At 47.7% G+C, this 18525-nt stretch overlaps 1 protein-coding gene across 4 annotated transcripts in view; it reads left to right on the top strand.

Annotated features, from left to right (window-relative positions):
• Positions 1 to 784: 784 nt before the first annotated feature.
• The window catches only part of CRPPA (CDP-L-ribitol pyrophosphorylase A), a 184198-nt gene continuing 166457 nt past the window's right edge, over positions 785 to 18525 (top strand). Inside the window, exons 1-2 of one of the 4 annotated variants that reach the window (XM_044294010.1) lie at positions 785 to 1012; positions 10351 to 10549. In XM_044294010.1, the coding sequence (XP_044149945.1) occupies positions 876 to 1012; positions 10351 to 10549 (336 nt within the window). In that variant the 5' untranslated portion in view covers positions 785 to 875. Of the gene's footprint in view, positions 1013 to 10269; positions 10550 to 18525 lie in introns of all 4 variants that reach the window. The other 3 variants (XM_044294012.1, XM_044294011.1, XM_044294009.1) reach the window with 3 other exon arrangements.

Consider the following 18525-nt stretch of genomic DNA (forward strand, 5'->3'; position numbering starts at 1 on the left):
TTTGCGATCCGCAAAATACTGATGGCGTCCGTGCGCGTTCCGCACGGACAGCCTTCAATTTAAATGCCTATTCTTGTCCGCAAAGCGCAGACAAGAATAGGACATGTTAATTTTTTTAGCGGGGCCACGGAACGGAGCAACGGATGCGGACAGCACACGGAATGCTGTCCGCATCTTTTGCAGCCCCATTGAAGTGAATGGGTCCGCATCCGAGCCACCAAAACGGCAGCTCGGATGCAGACCAAAACAACGGCCGTGTGCATGAGGCCTTACACGTGGATACGATTGTAGGTTTTACCCTATGCATTGCAATCTGAGCTGACAATCTGCAGACTTTTGCTGCTTCTGTCAATCGCTGCAGATTTTCCATTTGCCAATATGGAAAAAAAAAATCACAGCGCGTCCGCTAAGCGCGCAGAAGGCCCATGGGGTCCAGGGATGCATGGCGGCTGATATACGCATGATCGTGCCCAACGTACGGCTTCATCGCCTGTTACCTATGGGGGGTGCACGACATAATATACGTACATGCAACGTCAGGTCTTAAAAATTTTGCCGCTGCTAAATTATCCACCGCCGTAGGGGTTTTTGGGGAAGAAATTAAAAATCCCTCGACCTACGTAGGCGATTAGTTTGCGCCAAGTTCACACTGCAATTGTGCACCCGCTGACCACTATGGAACCTAATGGGTGATGGAAGGGTTAAAAGTGCCCCCCCAGACCCGCACCATTGCCTCCCCTCTCACTGACACAGAACTGCGGCTGCTGCGAGGAAGAGAAGCCCGGGCTCGGCGGTCTCTGCTGCTATTGGCTAGGGGCGGCCCAGCACACGGCCGGGACAGCGCCGGGGAGCAGAGCAGCACAGGCGCGGGAAGGATGGAGGGGGTGCGGCGTGTGGCTGCCGTGCTGCCGGCGGGAGGCAGCGGGGAGCGGCTGGGAGGCTGCATGCCTAAGCAGTACTGCCCGGTGCTGGGGAGACCGCTCATTAGTCGCACCCTGGAGGCCTTGGAGAGGTGAGCACCGCGGGAAGCAGGCAGGAAAACACGCAGACTGCGGAGGTTCAGCTCAGGGACTAGGCCTCAACTAGTGGAAGGGGCGCGCGGCCAGTTAGCGACCAATCAGCAGCTCAGCGCTGAGCTAAGAAAATAGTACCTGAAGTCTGATTGGTTGCAGTAAGCAACGCCTCCTCGACTAGGTTTTAGTACAACTAAGGCAGGTTGGTTCCTAGCAACCAATCAAATCACTGCTCTTAAAGTAATAGAATGGAAGCTGAAGTCTGATTGGTTGTTACAGGCAACCTCTTTAGCTTCTGCTAGTGAAGTTAAGTACGGAGGAGGAGGGGTTAGTCATACCAACCAATCAGATTCCACCTTGCATTTTTCTGAAAAGGGTTTAGGGAATGAAAGCTGTGATATGATTGGCGGGATAATATCTGTTGACTTTTACCCACTGTAAGCTCTGCAGAAAACCAAATAATACACCAAGTGACTGCAGGTGATTGTAGTCCATCTGGTGTGATCTGTAGTTTCCAGGTGAGAGTGTCAATATTACACTTGTGCACACGGAGATGGAGGCCATGGACAGTGCCCCTCTCAGACAGCGCCTTTAAGAGTGCCCCCTATAGATAGTGCCTGAACCCCCCTCATAGACAAAGTGTGTCCCCTCATAGTGCCGGTCAGAGTGCCCCCTCATAGACAGCACTGGTCAGAGAGTGCCCCCTCATAGACAGCGCTGGTCAGAGAGTGCCCCCTCATAGACAGCGCTGGTCAGAGAGTGCCCCCTCATAGACAGCGCTGGTCAGAGAGTGCCCCCTCCTAGACAGCGCTGGTCAGAGAGTGCCCCCTCATAGACAGCGCTGGTCAGAGAGTGCCCCCTCATAGACAGCGCTGGTCAGAGAGTGCCCCCTCATAGACAGTACTGGTCAGAGAGTGCCCCTCATAGACAGCGCTGGTCAGAGAGTGCCCCCTCATAGACAGCGCTGGTCAGAGAGTGCCCCCTCCTAGACAGCGCTGGTCAGAGAGTGCCCCCTCCTAGACAGCGCTGGTCAGAGAGTGCCCCCTCCTAGACAGCGCTGGTCAGAGAGTGCCCCCTCCTAGACAGCGCTGGTCAGAGAGTGCCCCCTCCTAGACAGCGCTGGTCAGAGAGTGCCCCCTCATAGACAGCGCTGGTCAGAGAGTGCCCCCTCATAGACAGCGCTGGTCAGAGAGTGCCCCCTCCTAGACAGCGCTGGTCAGAGAGTGCCCCCTCCTAGACAGCGCTGGTCAGAGAGTGCCCCCTCCTAGACAGCGCTGGTCAGAGAGTGCCCCCTCCTAGACAGCGCTGGTCAGAGAGTGCCCCCTCCTAGACAGCGCTGGTCAGAGAGTGCCCCCTCCTAGACAGCGCTGGTCAGAGAGTGCCCCCTCCTAGACAGCGCTGGTCAGAGAGTGCCCCCTCCTAGACGAGAGTGCCCCCTCCTAGACAGCGCTGGTCAGAGAGTGCCCCCTCCTAGACAGCGCTGGTCAGAGAGTGCCCCCTCCTAGACAGCGCTGGTCAGAGAGTGCCCCCTCCTAGACAGCGCTGGTCAGAGAGTGCCCCCTCCTAGACAGCGCTGGTCAGAGAGTGCCCCCTCCTAGACAGCGCTGGTCAGAGAGTGCCCCCTCATAGACAGCGCTGGTCAGAGAGTGCCCCCTCATAGACAGCGCTGGTCAGAAAGTGCCCCCTCATAGACAGCGCTGGTCAGAGAGTGCCCCCTCATAGACAGCGCTGGTCAGAAAGTGCCCCCTCATAGACAGCGCTAGTCAGAGAGTGCCCCCTCATAGACAGCGCTGGTCAGAGAGTGCCCCCTCATAGACAGCGCTGGTCAGAGAGTGCCCCCTCATAGACAGCGCTGGTCAGAGAGTGCCCCCTCATAGACAGCGCTGGTCAGAGAGTGCCCCCTCATAGACAGCGCTGGTCAGAGAGCCCCCTTCATAGACAGCACTGGTCAGAGAGTGCCCCCTCATAGACGGCACTGGTCAGAGAGTCAGTGCCCCCTCATAGACAGCGCTGGTCAGAGAGTGCCCCCTCATAGACAGCGCTGGTCAGAGAGCGCCCCCTCATAGACAGCGCTGGTCAGAGAGCGCCCCCTCATAGACAGCGCTGGTCAGAAAGTGCCCCCTCATAGACAGCGCTAGTCAGAGAGTGCCCCCTCATAGACAGCGCTGGTCAGAGAGTGCCCCCTCATAGACAGCGCTGGTCAGAGAGTGCCCCCTCCTAGACAGCGCTGGTCAGAGAGTGCCCCCTCATAGACAGCGCTGGTCAGAGAGCCCCCTTCATAGACGGCACTGGTCAGAGAGTGCCCCCTCATAGACGGCACTGGTCAGAGAGTCAGTGCCCCCTCATAGACAGCGCTGGTCAGAGAGTGCCCCCTCATAGACAGCGCTGGTCAGAGAGCGCCCCCTCATAGACAGCGCTGGTCAGAGAGCGCCCCCTCATAGACAGCGCTGGTCAGAAAGTGCCCCCTCATAGACAGCGCTAGTCAGAGAGTGCCCCCTCATAGACAGCGCTGGTCAGAGAGCGCCCCCTCATAGACAGCACTGGTCGGAGAGCCCCCCCTCATAGACAGCACTGGTCAGAGAGTGCCCCCTCATAGACAGCACTGGTCAGAGAGTGCCCCCTCATAGACAGCACTGGTCCGAGAGTGCCCCCTCATAGACAGCACTGGTCAGAGAGTGCCCCCTCATAGACAGCACTGGTCAGAGTGCCCCTTCACAGACAGCACTGTTCAGAGAGCACCCCTTATTGATGCCTTTCAGTAAGCATCACTCAGACCACCACAGCCAAGACAGCACATGTCAATGAGCCCTCTCTCAAGAGAGCGCAAATCAAACAGCACCTACCCAAGATGACATCTGCCAAAGAGCATCTCATGCTTTAGACAGCATCTGATTGAGAGCGCCCCCAATAGCTCGTCCATGGCGGAAGGAGCTCCCTTTATAGACTTAGCTTGTGACCACATAGACAGCTCCTGACAGGTTGCATCCCATGAATAGAGCCAGCTAGTGAGTGACTCTCCCATATGTACACCTGCCAGAGGGTACCTCCTATAGACTGCAGTGCCTCCCCTCCCACGGTCAGAGTGTGACTCTCTTAGACAAAAGTGCCAGGTGGATACGCTGTGGATTATCTGCGGCAGAATTGCCTCCTAGATCCTGCACAGTCGTAGTCTGGTGAAGCTGGCGTCCCAGCTGGTTCCATAAGTGCTCGATTCGCCATATATCTGGTGACCCGGCGGCCAAGAGGTGCTGTAATCTGGAGGAGACATTCCGGGGAAACCCTTGCTGTAGGTGGGCGAGCAACATTTTTTGTAATGATAGACAATGGTTTTACTCATTTTGGGCTAAAAATCACTTTTTCAATTGGTCTTTATTAAAAAATATTGAGCCTTTCTTTCACAAAGGATTAACAGTTTTTCTAGCCGTGTGAATCGTACTTTCACTTTTACTTTGTGCGGTCATCATCGAATAATCCTAAACACTTACTTAAGGCACATTCTTATCAGTAGGAGGTCAGAGATAAGGAGCCGTCAGCTGAGCTGCCTGACCGAACAGAGTGAAAATTCAGCACCTGCTACTAGAGAATCTCAAGGCTGGAGAGAGACATGGGTTCAACATTTGTAATATAGACCAATTGAAAAAATTCTTTTTAGCTTAAAATGACTACAATGCAGTAATTAATAAAAATTGCCCCACAAAGGTGTACATACTGTACTTTAAAGTGGCCCTTGAAAAAAAATCTGTTCCCAAGTTGTAGGCTGGCCAATATAAATAGGCAGGGCAAACAAAAGTAGGCGGACCAGCAGTACTGTAGTGCAGCACAAAATATCACCGCCCCCTCCTGGGCATGGCAATACAGATAAATGCAGGAGGGCACGTTCTTCTGCCAGCCAGGTGCTCCTAGAGAGCATCAGATCGCTGTGTACCCAACTGGCAGCCGTGAGGAGGGCTTGGATGGGCCTCCCTGTCATGACACGGACATTACTATCTGGGGCGGTATTGTTTTTTTTTTAAATGGTCATCGATACCTTGTGGAAATCTTCTGCAGATAACTGGAGCTGCCGTGTGAATTTTTACATCTACAACATGTCTGTTTCTGCAGAAGGTGAAATCCACGGTAAGTGCATAGAGTTCCATCACAGGGGCTCTATATCGGAAAATAACTGATCAGGCATATCCCCATGCATTCTGAATGGAGAGTAATCCGTTCAGGATGTCTTCAGTTCAGTCGTTTTGACTGATCAGGCAAAAGAGAAAACCGTAGCATGCTCTGTTTTTTCCCTGGCGGAAAAAAACAGAAGACTTGCCTGAATGCCTGATCCAGCATTTTTTTCCATAAGAATGTATTAGTGCCGGACTGCCTGCCGGAATAAACAACGCAAGTGTGAAAGTACCCTAAGGCCCGTCTCAGGCTACTTTCACACTAGCGTTTAAATCCGGCACTCAATTCCGACACTGGAACTGCCCGCCGGATCCGGAAAAACGTGTGAAAATGGATTACATTTGAATCCTGATCAGGATTTTGATCACAATGAAAAAATGCATTGGAAAAAACGGATCAGCCATTTATGGACTTAACTTTTTTTTTCACATTTTGCCGGTTTAACTGAACACACGGCGCCGGATCCAGCGTTAATGCAAGTCAATGGGAAAAAGGCCTGATTCGGCGTTCAGTCAAAGTGTTCAGGATTTTTGGCCGGAGGAAAAAATACAGCATGCTACAGTTTTCTGAAAAGCCTGATCAGTCAAAAAGACTGAACTGAAGACATCCTGATGCATCCTGAACGGATTAGGCCTCTTTCACACTTGCGTTGTCCGGATCCGTCGTGTACTCCATTTGCCGGAATTACACGCCGGATCCGGAAAAACGCAAGTGAACTGAAAGCATTTGAAGACGCTTCCGTCTTCAAAATGCGTTCAGTGTTACTATGGCAGCCAGGACGCTATTAAAGTCCTGGTTGCCATAGTAGTAGTGGGGAGCGGGGGAGCGGTATACTTACCGTCCACGCGGCTCCCGGGGCGCTCCAGAATGACGTCAGAGCGCCCCATGCGCATGGATGACGTGCCATGCGATCACGTCATCCATGCGCGTGGGGCGCCCTGACGTCACTCTGAAGCGCCCCGGGAGCCGCACAGACGGTAAGTATACTGCTCCCCGCTACACTTTACCATGGCTGCCAGGACATTCAGAAAAAGCTAAACGTCGGATCCGAAACAACGTTTAGCTTAAGGCCGGATCCGGATAAATGCCTTTCAATGGGCATTAATTCCGGATCCGGCCTTGCGGCAAGTCTTCAGGATTTTTGGCCGGAGCAAAAAGCGCAGCATGCTGCGGTATTTTCTCCGGCCAAAAAACGTTCCGGCCCTGAACTGAAGACATCCTGATGCATCCTGAACGGATTTCTCTCCATTCAGAATGCATTAGGATAAAACTGATCAGGATTCTTCCGGCATAGAGCCCCGACGACGGAACTCTATGCCGGAACAAAAGAACGCAGGTGTGAAAGAGCCCTTATACTCCATTCAGAATGCATTAGGATAAAACTGATCAGTTCTTTTCCGGATTTGAGCCCCTAGGACGGAACTCAGCGCCGGAAAAGAAAAACGCTAATGTGAAAGTACCCTTACACGGGCAAGTTTTCCGCGCCGGTGCAATGCGTGAGGTGAACGCATTGCACCCGCACTGAATTCGGACCCGTTCACTCCAATGGGGCTGAGCAGATGAGCGGTGATTTTCACGCATCACTTGTGCTTTGTGTGAAAATCGCAGCATGTTCTATATTCTGCGTTTTTCACGCACCGCAGGCCCCATAGAAGTGAATGGGTCTGCGCAAAAATCGCATCTCATTCGCAAGCAAGTGCGGATGCAGTGCGATTTTCACGCATGATTGCTAGGTGACGATCGGGATGAAAGCAACCCCGGACCCCATTAAAGTGTATTAATTTTATTATTTTCCCTTATAACATGGTTATAAGGAAAAATAATAGCATTCTTAATACAGACTGCTTAGTAAAATGTGGATTGAGGGGTTAAAAAAATAATAATATTAACTTGCTTCATCCACTTGATCGCGCAGCCGGCATCGTCTTCTTTCTTCTTCTTTCAGGACCTGCAAAAGGACCTTTGATGACGTAATCGCCGCAGGTCCTGCTGAATGAACATAGAAGTGAAGAAGTCTGGGTTCGGGTCTGGGTACCACATTCAGTTTTCTCTCACACGCGTGCAAAACGTATTGCACTCGCGCGGAAAAAACAACATCGGAACGCAATCACAGTCAAAACTGACTGCAATTGCATGCCTACTCGCACGGTTTTCCCGCAATGCACACGCGACGCATCCGGTTAAATCCGGGACTCCCGTGTGAAAAAGGCCTAAGGCTCTTTTCACGTGGCGGATTTTGACAATGTGATATTCTTGTGGGTTCTGCTGAATTTTTTCGGTTTCACTGCAATGAAGCCACTTGCCGTTTAGCCCCGTTGAGCAGGGGCGGATTAAGTGCATGATAGGCCCGGGGCTGTCTACCCAACTTGGCCCCCCTCCATTTTAGTTTATTTTTTATTTTTTTTGTATGAAGAGGCTGCGGTGCTTCATGGGCGCCACAGTCTCTTCTTAGGCCATATGACATCTTCAGACTAAAAAAAATACCCCAAATTGGATCCTAAACTGAAAAATCTGGTCGCCAATTTTAAAATACATAAAATTGTAATAAAAAAGACATGGAGGAGAATACAGCACCACATGCCTCTTACATCCAGTGACATCTCCTGTCATGTAGACCTTCTCTTTCCTCTTCTCCTCCATTTGACCCAGACCAACATGGCGAATTCTTTCAGCCGCATCTCGTCTCTACAGTTTGTAACACAGACACGTTAGATTTCTCAATTTTTCCATCAACCTCATCATCCTGGTGTCCCCACAGTGTCATCCTGCCACCCCCAATACTGTGCCCATTGTGCTCCCCAATGCCCCAGGAACTATACTGCTGAAAAAATAGTGACCCTGATAGATATAATTGGGGTAATTTATCAAACTGGTGTAAAGTAGAACTGGATTTCCAAAAGAGCCGTCAAATATGAAAGGTGGAATCTGATTGGCTGCTATGGGCAACTAAGCCAGTTCTACTTTACACCAGTTTGATAAATTACCCCAAATGTTCCTATAGTGTCCACGGCAGCTATAATGTCCCCTAGAGACCCCCAGTAATAATACCACCTTCTATTGTGCTCCAGGCAATAATCCCTGTATAGTGTCCCCAGAAATAAAAGAATTGCCCCTACAGTGCCTCCCCAATAGCAACACCCCCACATAGTAATCCCCCATAGTAATTTGCCCCCACACAGTAATTGCCCCCATATAGTAGTTTGCCCCCACACAGTAATTTCCACCACACTGCCCCCACATAGTAATTTCCACCACACTGCCCCCACATAGTAATTTGCCCCCACACTGCCCCCACATAGAAATTACCCCACACTGTCCCCACATAGAAATTACCCCACACTGTCCCCACATAGAAATTACCCCACACTGTCCCCACATAGAAATTACCCCACACTGTCCCCACATAGAAATTACCCCACACTGTCCCCACATAGAAATTACCCCACACTGTCCCCACATAGAAATTACCCCCCACTGTCCCCACATAGAAATTACCCCACACTGTCCCCACATAGAAATTACCCCACACTGTCCCCACATAGAAATTACCCCACACTGTCCCCACATAGAAATTACCCCACACTGTCCCCACATAGAAATTACCCCACACTGTCCCCACATAGAAATTACCCCACACTGTCCCCACATGGCAATTTCCCCCACACTGCCCCCACACAATAGTTTCACCCACACTGCCCCCACATAGTAATTTCCCCCCACACTGTCCCCACATAGCATTTACCCCCACACAATAGTTTCCCCCACACTGCCCCCATATAGAAATTTGCCCCCACATAGTAGTCCCTCCCATAATAATTTGCCCCCACACTGCCCCCAAATAGCAATTTGCCCCCACACTGCCCCATCTAGTAATTTGCCCCCACATAGTAGTCCCTCTCATAATAATTTGCCCCCACATAGTAATTTGTCCCCACATAGTATTCCCTCCCATAATAATTTGGCCCCATACAGCCCCCCCATTCCCCCCCCCCCCCCCATGTACTCGATTTATCTTCCCTAATATGTCCTCCTGTGTGTCCCCCCCCCAAAGTAGGCACATGAAATAAAAAAATGAAAAGATAAATACTCACCTATGTCCAGGGCCAGGCGCTTGCTCGCAGAGGAAGGCGGGATGAGTCAGGCGCGTCACAGTGCTGCGTCCCGGCACAGGCGCGCGATGACGTCATCACGCACGCCTGCGCCGGGATTTCACTACCGCATAGGCCTCAGGCCTACAAGGCCTGAAGCCTATGGCGGTGATCGGGGACGGGACAGGGAGCTATGCCCTCCCGTGCCCCGCCGCAGTATGTGGGCGTTCAGGTCAGCGTTGGGCCCCCCAGCGGTGCTGGGCCCGGGGCTGCCGACCCGAACGTCCCTATGGTAATCCGCCACTGCCGTTGAGTGTAACCAGACGGTGAACAGACCTCCGCCGCAGCTTCCAATGATGTCCATTCTGGCGCGGTGCCAACAAAGGACATATCCCTTCTTGGCACGGTCGCAGCTTTAAACAATGGAGCCAGATTCCACGTGGCCGCCGGTGGAGTTTTGACGCTGTGTGAATGGGCCCTAAAGTGCTACTCCTAGTAGTTGTTGGAAATTTGTGTTCTGTGACCTTTCAAATGACTTCTGTGGAGTAAGGAAAAAATTGCATAAAAGTTGCATCTTGTGACTTTCTTGTGAGTCTGTATACGCCGTTCATGTTTCAGTCTGCGCTGTGCACCTGTAATTAGCGCTATCATATAACAGAGCAGCGTGTGCTGTGCTTTTATAGGCGAGATGCCACGATGTAATGGCTGAACTGCTGCCACCGCACCTGCGCTGTCAAGTGGAGGGATCAAGGAGTCGCCCCGGGCACTAAACCAGCCTCTCTCCTACCCTCCTACATCGTGTCTCCTCTCAATGGTGTATTTCAGATTGCCTATAGGTCCTGATGTTTGATCCGTGGCCTGCATCTTCCAACTATTGTGACACTACTACTACTCCCAGCCTTTCTTGACACGCTGAGAGTTGTCATTTCCCACATAGATAGAAACCCGGAGGTTGCAGATTCCTGTTTTTAAATTTCTGAATATGCAGCATACATTTTATTTTGCAGGGTTGGGTGGATATCGGACATTGTGGTTGTCGTGGCTGCAGAGAGCGTTGACCTGATGAAGAGTATTACTCACCGTTACAGACACAAGAGCGTGACGCTGGTGGAAGGTGGCGTGACGAGACATCGATCCATCTTCAATGGCCTGAGAGCATTTACAGAAGATCACAGTCTTGGGCCTGCGCTTCAGAAACCGGAGGTGGTGATTATCCACGATGCCGTGAGACCATTTGTGGATGAGGAGACTCTTCTTCAAGTTACATGTGCCGCCCGACAATACGGTGTAAGTCCTTGGGGAAGGGGAATACGCACAATGCTTCCACGAATTGGTCCAGTGGAGCTTCTCTTTTGACCCTTAACAGATGTAGTGCAAAACAAATACAGGCTGCTTGTATTAAACTTCCTGCAGTTTCAAGCTGTATATTACCAAAAACTAATAGTCACATAATCAGATCCGTTCTCAGTGGTTCTGTGGTCCCCCAGGTATTTTTCATGCCACATCCATGATATGCCACAGTCGAAATGTGAAGACACTAGCATCAGCAGCCATGTATCACTTCTACTGACATCACTACTCAGCACACTTCACAACTCCTTCTCAGAGTGCTGCTGAAAAGCAAGACAAGAATATAATTATTTTATTACTGTCCCCTATGTACAAGACTATAACTACTATAATACTGCTCCTATATACAAGACTATAACTACTATAATACTGCTCCTATGTACAAGAATATAACTACTATAATACTGCTCCTATATACAGGAATATAACTAGTATAATACTGCACCTATGTACAAGAATATAACTACTATAATACTGCCTCCTATGTATAAGAATATAACTACTATAATACTGCTCCTATATACAAGACTATAACTACTATAATACTGCTCCTATATACAAGACTATAACTACTATAATACTGCCTCCTATGTACAGGAATATAACTACTATAATACTGCTCCTATGTACAAGAATATAACTACTATAATACTGCTCCTATGTACAAGACTATAACTACTATAATACTGCTCCTATATACAAGACTATAGCTACTATAATACTGCCTCCTATGTACAAGAATATAACTACTATAATACTGCCTCCTATGTGCAAGTCTATAACTACTATAATACTGCTTCTATGTACAAGAATATAACTACTATAATACTGCTCCTATGTACAAGTCTATAACTACTATAATACTGCTTCTATATACAAGAATATAACTACTATAATACTGCCTCCTATGTGCAAGAATATAACTACTATAATACTGCCTCCTATGTACAAGAATATAACTACTATAATACTGCTCCTATGTACAAGAATATAACTACTATAATACTACTCCTATGTACAAGAATATAACTACTATAATACTTCTCCTATGTACAAGAATATAACTACTATAATACTGCTTCTATATACAAGACTATAACTATTATAAAACGGCCCCTATGTACAAGAATATAACTACTATAATACTTCTCCTATGTACAAGAATATAACTACTATAATACTGCTTCTATATACAAGACTATAACTATTATAAAACGGCCCCTATGTACAAGAATATAACTACTATAATACTATAACTACTATAATACTGCTCCTATGTACAAGAATATAAGTACTATAATACTGCTCCTATGTACAAGAATATAAGTACTATAATACTGCTACTATGTACAAGAATATAACTACTATAATACTGCTACTATGTACAAGAATATAACTACTATAATACTGCCGCCTATGTACAAGAATATAACTACTATAATACTGCCTCTTATGTATATGAATATAACTACTATAATACTGCTCCTATGTACAAGAATATAACTACTATAATACTGCCTCCTATGTACAAGAATATAACTACTATAATACTGCTCCTATGTACAAGAATATAACTACTATAATACTGCTCCTATGTACAAGAATATAACTACTATAATACTGCTCCTATGTACAGGAATATAACTACTATAATACTGCTCCTATGTACAGGAATATAACTACTATAATACTGCTCCTATGTACAAGAATATAACTACTATAATACTGCTCCTATGTACAAGAATATAACTACTATAATACTGCTCCTATGTACAAGAATATAACCACTATAATACGGTTCCTATGTAGAAGAATATACTATAATACAGCCTTGTTTTTGCAGAGTTCTAGTAGTACAGCACCCTGTGTGTCGGTGTAGTTTCTCCAGCAGGGAAGGTGTTAATCCTCTGTGGTACATACAATCTTTTGCCTTTGTTCACATGGCACAGCGTATTGTTTGGGAATTGCAGGGATTTGAAGGGCATTGCTGGTGCTGTGGGCAGTCATTGTACTTTATCAGTCAGCTGTGGCTTCCACTTTCTACTGCAGACATAACCACAGGAGAGCTTGTTGTGATTCCTGCCCGGGTCGTACAATGGTGTTCAGACGGCTTTCAGCAGCGACTATTTGCTCGGAGGAATGCGGGTTTGCTCTGGTGTCATTGCGGCCCGGCTTGTATTATTTCCTCTTCCAATTAGCCTTTTATAAATTGTGTCCTGTCTGTCTGCCCGTAGACCGCACCTTTGAAAACAAAGTCTAGGAGGTGACAACTTTCCGGGATGTTACATTTTTTTGACTTGTGGTTGGCTTGTGTTACATAATCCCTATGTGCACGGCTGGCTTTACTTGGGACGTCCCTCTGTTACCTGCACAAATTCTCTTCTGATTACAATTCCTTTAATCCGCCATCTATGGGATCCATTAGGTGCCAGATTATTTAATGCACTTCTGCTGGGTGCTTTTGTGCTGAGCTCTCCTTCAAGACCGGGACAGAGTTGTATACAGCCCCATATATTTTCCATGACATCGTACACCAATAACCCGGCTGCGGAGAACTAAGGAAAACGGCGCAGCATTAAAAAGGACTTTAAATACTGGATGTTGGCCGGACAAAAACATTTAATGATTGTTATTCCTTTATTAAAGAATAAGACATATTTGATGTGTCATTCGTGAGTTGTCAGCCATCTTGATTCCTTTTCCCGTCAGATATGGTTTTCCTAATAAATCCTACATTTCCCATCATGCCTGGCTTTGCAGAGACATAACTATACACTGCCTGTACTATCTGTGTGTACTGACTCTCCAGAGTAGTTCTATAACATGCAGCTTCACACTGGTCTCCCTGCCTCCTGCATGTAAGAGCTAACAGGGGAGAGAAGACAGAACAGAGAGGGCAGACAGGCATAGGTCACATAGGATAAGGGTCCATTCACACGTCCTTAGAATGGGTCTGGATCCGTTCCGCAACGTTGCAGAACGAATCCGGACCAGTTCATTCTCTATGGGGCCGGAAGAGATGCGGACAGCACACAGTGTGCTGTTCGCATCCGCATTTCCGGAGCGCGGGGCAGAGTCTCACCACGCTGCACTGTGTAAGGGCAGCCAAGACACAGAATTACTGTCCCCTCACACTGCATGTAAGGGTCCATTCACACGTCCGTAGTGTATTGCGGATCTGCAATACACCCGGCCGGAACTCCCATAGAACTGCCTATTCTTGTCCGCAATTGCGGACAAGAATAGAACATGTTCTATTTTTTTCGGGAGCCGCAAACCGGAAGATCGGGGCTGCGCTCCGGAAATGCGGATGCGGACAGCACACTGTGTGCTGTCCGCATCTCTTCCGGCCCCATAGAGAATGAATGGGTCCGGATTCGTTCCACAACTTTGCGGAACGGATCCGGGCCCATTCTACGGACGTGTGAATGGACCCTTATCCTATGTGACCTATGCCTGTTTGCCCTCTCTGTCCTGTCTTATCTCCCCTGTCAGTTCTTACATTCAGGAGGCAGGGAGACCAGTGTGAAGCTGCATGTTATAGTACTACTCTGGAGAGTCAGTACACACAGATAGTACAGGCAGTGTGAGTCAGGAGGTTTATATAACTGCAGCTAATCCCTGTATACACCCCTGGTCCTTTAGATAGGGAAGACATTATATTATCAACTGTATACAGGGTTATAAAGAGGGCGATGAGGGGCCCGAGAGCTGCCAGTAGGGGTTTGATTTGTTACGATGTTATCTTGTAATTCACAATCAGTCAGCTAGAGGGAGAGGCCGAGTTCCTATTAACACATTAGAGCAAGGAGTCAGACTTCAGATCAGTTAGTAATATATGTAAAAAATAAATAAATAAATGATTTCAGACCCCTTTATTAATATTAAGACCCCAGACCAGACCCTCAACTTAATTCAATCTTCAGAACAAGCAAGAAAAACAAATTCAGACCCCAGAGCATATACAGTATGTACCCACCTAGCGCCCGGTTCTTTTTAAAGGGGTTCTGTAGCTTTTTCTTACTGATGATCTATTCTCTGGATCGTTTATCAGCATCTGATCCGCGGGGGTGACGTGAAGGGGGCTTAGCTCGCCCAGGCCAGTGATACTAGTCGTAACGTATACATTGTTTAAACATGGGAGCCTATGTGCGACTGTTGGGAATCATCCATCAGACAACAGAGGAAGGGGCAGATGAAAGTAAGTAACATGACTGCAGGATCAGACTACACAAGGTTTGTTTGTAGTCTGTAACCATGGAGACCCCGGGAGCAGTAGGAGATTTTTTTCATCAAGGTTTGTTGCATTGTTGCTTTATTTATTTTTTTAATCTTAAATACACTGTAGCAACTGAAAAATGTTGGCAAAAGTATTCATACCGTTATTTGCGTAAAACTTGGCACCTCTACTTTTATATTGATGTACTAGTGTACGTGCAGGAGACCGTGGCAGTGGATGAGCCTGTTTCCCGCGCCGCAGCGAGCGCGCTGATGACATATAATATTACCTGGGAGGTTATTGCTGTTTTCCTGTCAGTAGACATACCTTCCTTTTATCTTGGCCTCAGCCGGCACCAGTCGTGAAAAGCGTAGCAAAATCTGCCGCTCCTTTAATGTCAGACTACAAAAAGTAATTATTTCCTGCCCCAGTCTCCGTGTGAGCGATTTTCTGATATTAAGTCTGGCAGAGCCATCACATGAAGTCACTTTCAGACGTCCGCGCTATTCATGTCCCGGATAGACGGAGTCATTGTACCTGGGCTTAATGAATACTTTGTGAACGTCGGCCATCCAGCCCCAGAATAACATGCGTCACACGCATTGGAAGCTCTTCATTACATTCCTAATTACTAGATGCACTTACAAGATGGCCAGGTATTGGTTACCTGACTGTCAGGAGTTAAAGGGCCAGTGCACCTGAAGGAAGCGGCTCATAAAAGGTCAGCAGTGTTATGTATCTGTGGACGTAGAGGTCTCTGGAGCTTGGCCTGTAATGTCTGCTGACAGAGAACACTACATGTGTAGCACAGGGAGAGAAGTGCAAGTCTAATATCCATTTTACATATGGAGAGCTTGAAACGCGTTGGCATATCCACTACTCTACAGTGTTTTTCAATGTAACAGTAAAGGACTCTGTTTTAGTGGATTTGGAGCACTTGCCTTTTGGGTTCACACCTGAGCGTATTCGATAAGCGCTTTTTACAGGCGTTTTTGTGGGGCGTTTTTGTATTTTGGAAACGCACGTAGTATGCGCGTTTGTGTGATTAACCACAGAGGCATCCAATGAAAAACTGCCACAATACGCGCGACAATACGCCCCAAAGAAGCTCCTGTACGCTCAGGTGAGAACCATGCCCATAGGGAAACATTGGTTTTTGCCTGTTGAGCGTTTTACAGCGCGTAGGTACGCGCTGTAAAACGGTCAGGTGTGAACCTAGCCTTAAGAATAGAGAGCTGAGATTTACCTTTTTTATATACAGTATAGTAGTTTTTGGGATCCTTGCACCTTTTTATTAGGAAGTTTACCAGAAAAGCGTTGTCTCCACTACATTTCACTTGGGTGGGGTGACCGACAATTGGGAACCCCCAAGATCCCACAAATGGACGGTCCCCAGCTCCCCTCTCTGAATGCAGCGGTAGTATGTCGGTCTGCCACTCCATGCATTTCTGTGGGACTGATGTACACAGTGCTGTGTGTTTTGTTTTGTTACTCTGGGATATATGCTATTGGGTAAGAGATTTTTGTGATACATAGTCCCTTACATTTTTATATGGTGTGACTAAGAGGGGAATAGTGGATCCTACCAGCAAGGAAGTTGGTGGTCTGAATTGGTTTTGGACCATGCCGTTTTAATTGTATTTTGGTACACTCTGCTTCTGCAGTTGACGTCTGTAAACAGAGGGGTATGATCTGCGGTCTGTAAACAGGGGATATGGTTAGCAATTCTGTAAACATGGGGGTGTGGTCAGTGGTTTGTAAACTGTGGGTATGGTCAGTGGTCTGTAAACATGGGTCTGTGGTCTGTAAACAGGGGTCTGTGGTCTGTAAACAGAGAGGTATGGTCTGTGGTCTGTAAACAGAGAGGTATGGTCTGTGGTCTGTAAACAGAGAGGTATGGTCTGTGGTCTGTAAACAGAGGGGTATGATCTGTAAATAGAGGGGTATCATCTGTGGTCTGTAAACAGGGAGGTGTGGTCTGTGGTCTGTAAACAGAGGGGTATGATCTGCAGTCTGTAAACAGGAGATATGGTTAGCAATTCTGTAAACATGGGGGTGTGGTCAGTGGTTTGTAAACAGTGGGCTGTGGTCTGTAAACAGGGAGGTATGGTCTGTGGTCTGTAAACGGGTATGATCTGTAAATAGAGGGGTATCATCTGTGGTCTGTAAACGGGGCTATGGTCTGTGGTCTGTAAACAGAGAAGTATGGTATGTAAACAGAAGGGTATGGTCTGTAGAGAAGGAAGTATGGTCTGTAAACAAAGGGGTAAGATCTGCAGTCTGTAAACAGGTCCGTGGTTTGTAAACAGAGGGCTATGATCAGCGGTTTGTAAACAGGGGGTATGGTCTTCAGTCTATAAATGTGGGGTATGGTCAGCAGTCTTTAAACAGGGGGTATGATCTGTAGTCTGTAAATAGGCAAGTATAGTTTGTAAACAAAGGGGTATGATCTGTGGTCTGTAAAGAGGGGGCTATGGTCTTTGGTCTGTAAACAAGGGGTTATGGTCTTTGGTCTTTAAACAGGGGGGTGTGGTCTGTAAACAAGGGGCTATGGTCTTTGGTCTGTAAACAAGGGGCTATGGTCTTTGGTCTGTAAACAGGGGTGTATTGTCTGTGGTCTTTAAACAGGGAGGTGTGGTGTGTAAACAGAGGGGTATGATCTGCGGTTGTAAACAGCGGTGTATGGTCTGTGGTCTATAAATAAGGAAGTATGGTCTGTAAACAAAGAGGTAAGATATGCGGTCTGTAAACAGGAGGGTATGGTCTGTGATCTGTAAATAGGAGCTATGATATGCGGCCTGTAAACAGGGGGTATGGTCTTTGGTCTGTAAATAGGGGGTACGGTCAGCAGTCTTTCAACAGGGGGATATGGTCTGTGGTTCGTAAACAGGGGGCTAGTGTCTGCAAACATAGGGGTTTGGTCTGAGGTCTGTAAACAGAGGGGTATGGTCTGTGGTCTGTAAACAGAGGGGTATGATCTGTGGTTTGTAAACAGGGGTCTGTGGTCTGTAAACAGGGGGTGTGGTCTTCGGACTGTAAATAGGGAAGTATGGTCTGTAAACAGAGGGGCATGATCTGCGGTCTGTAAACAGAGGTCTGTGGTCTGTAAACAGGGGGTATGGTCTTCGGACTGTAAATGGGGTTATGGTCAGCAGTCTTTTAACAGGGGGTATAGTCTGTGGTCTGTAAAAAGGGGGGGTATGGTCAGTGCTCTGTAAATAGGTTGGTATGGTCAGTGTTCTGTCAATAAGGGGGTATTGTCAGCGGTCTGTAACCCTTGGGTCATTATTATGGTCTGTGTCTGTATAATGAACTGATCTTGAGTCTACATCTGTAATAAGCAGCTCTTCATATAAAGGGTCAGGTTTGCTGTCTGTTTATTTTGGGTCATCATCACTGGTATTTGAGATTTAAATGCAGTAGGTTGGGGGGCGTGTTCTATATAAGTGGGCGGAGCATAATTAAAAGGTAGGCATATATGCTGATTTTTGTTCCCATTATTGGGATATCCCTACTGAAACATTGTCACTTATGCTTCTAGGGCTGTGATGGCTAACCTGCGGCACTTCAGCTGTGGTAAAACTACGCCTCCCAAGATGTACACTTGCTTGGCTGTTCTAAGAACTCCATAGAAATGTATGCAGAATGCTGGGAGTAGTAGTTGCACCACAGCTGGAGTGCCAGAGGTTAGCCA

Source organism: Bufo gargarizans, chromosome 5 (assembly GCF_014858855.1).
Source record: "Bufo gargarizans isolate SCDJY-AF-19 chromosome 5, ASM1485885v1, whole genome shotgun sequence".
Lineage (NCBI taxonomy): Eukaryota > Metazoa > Chordata > Amphibia > Anura > Bufonidae > Bufo > Bufo gargarizans.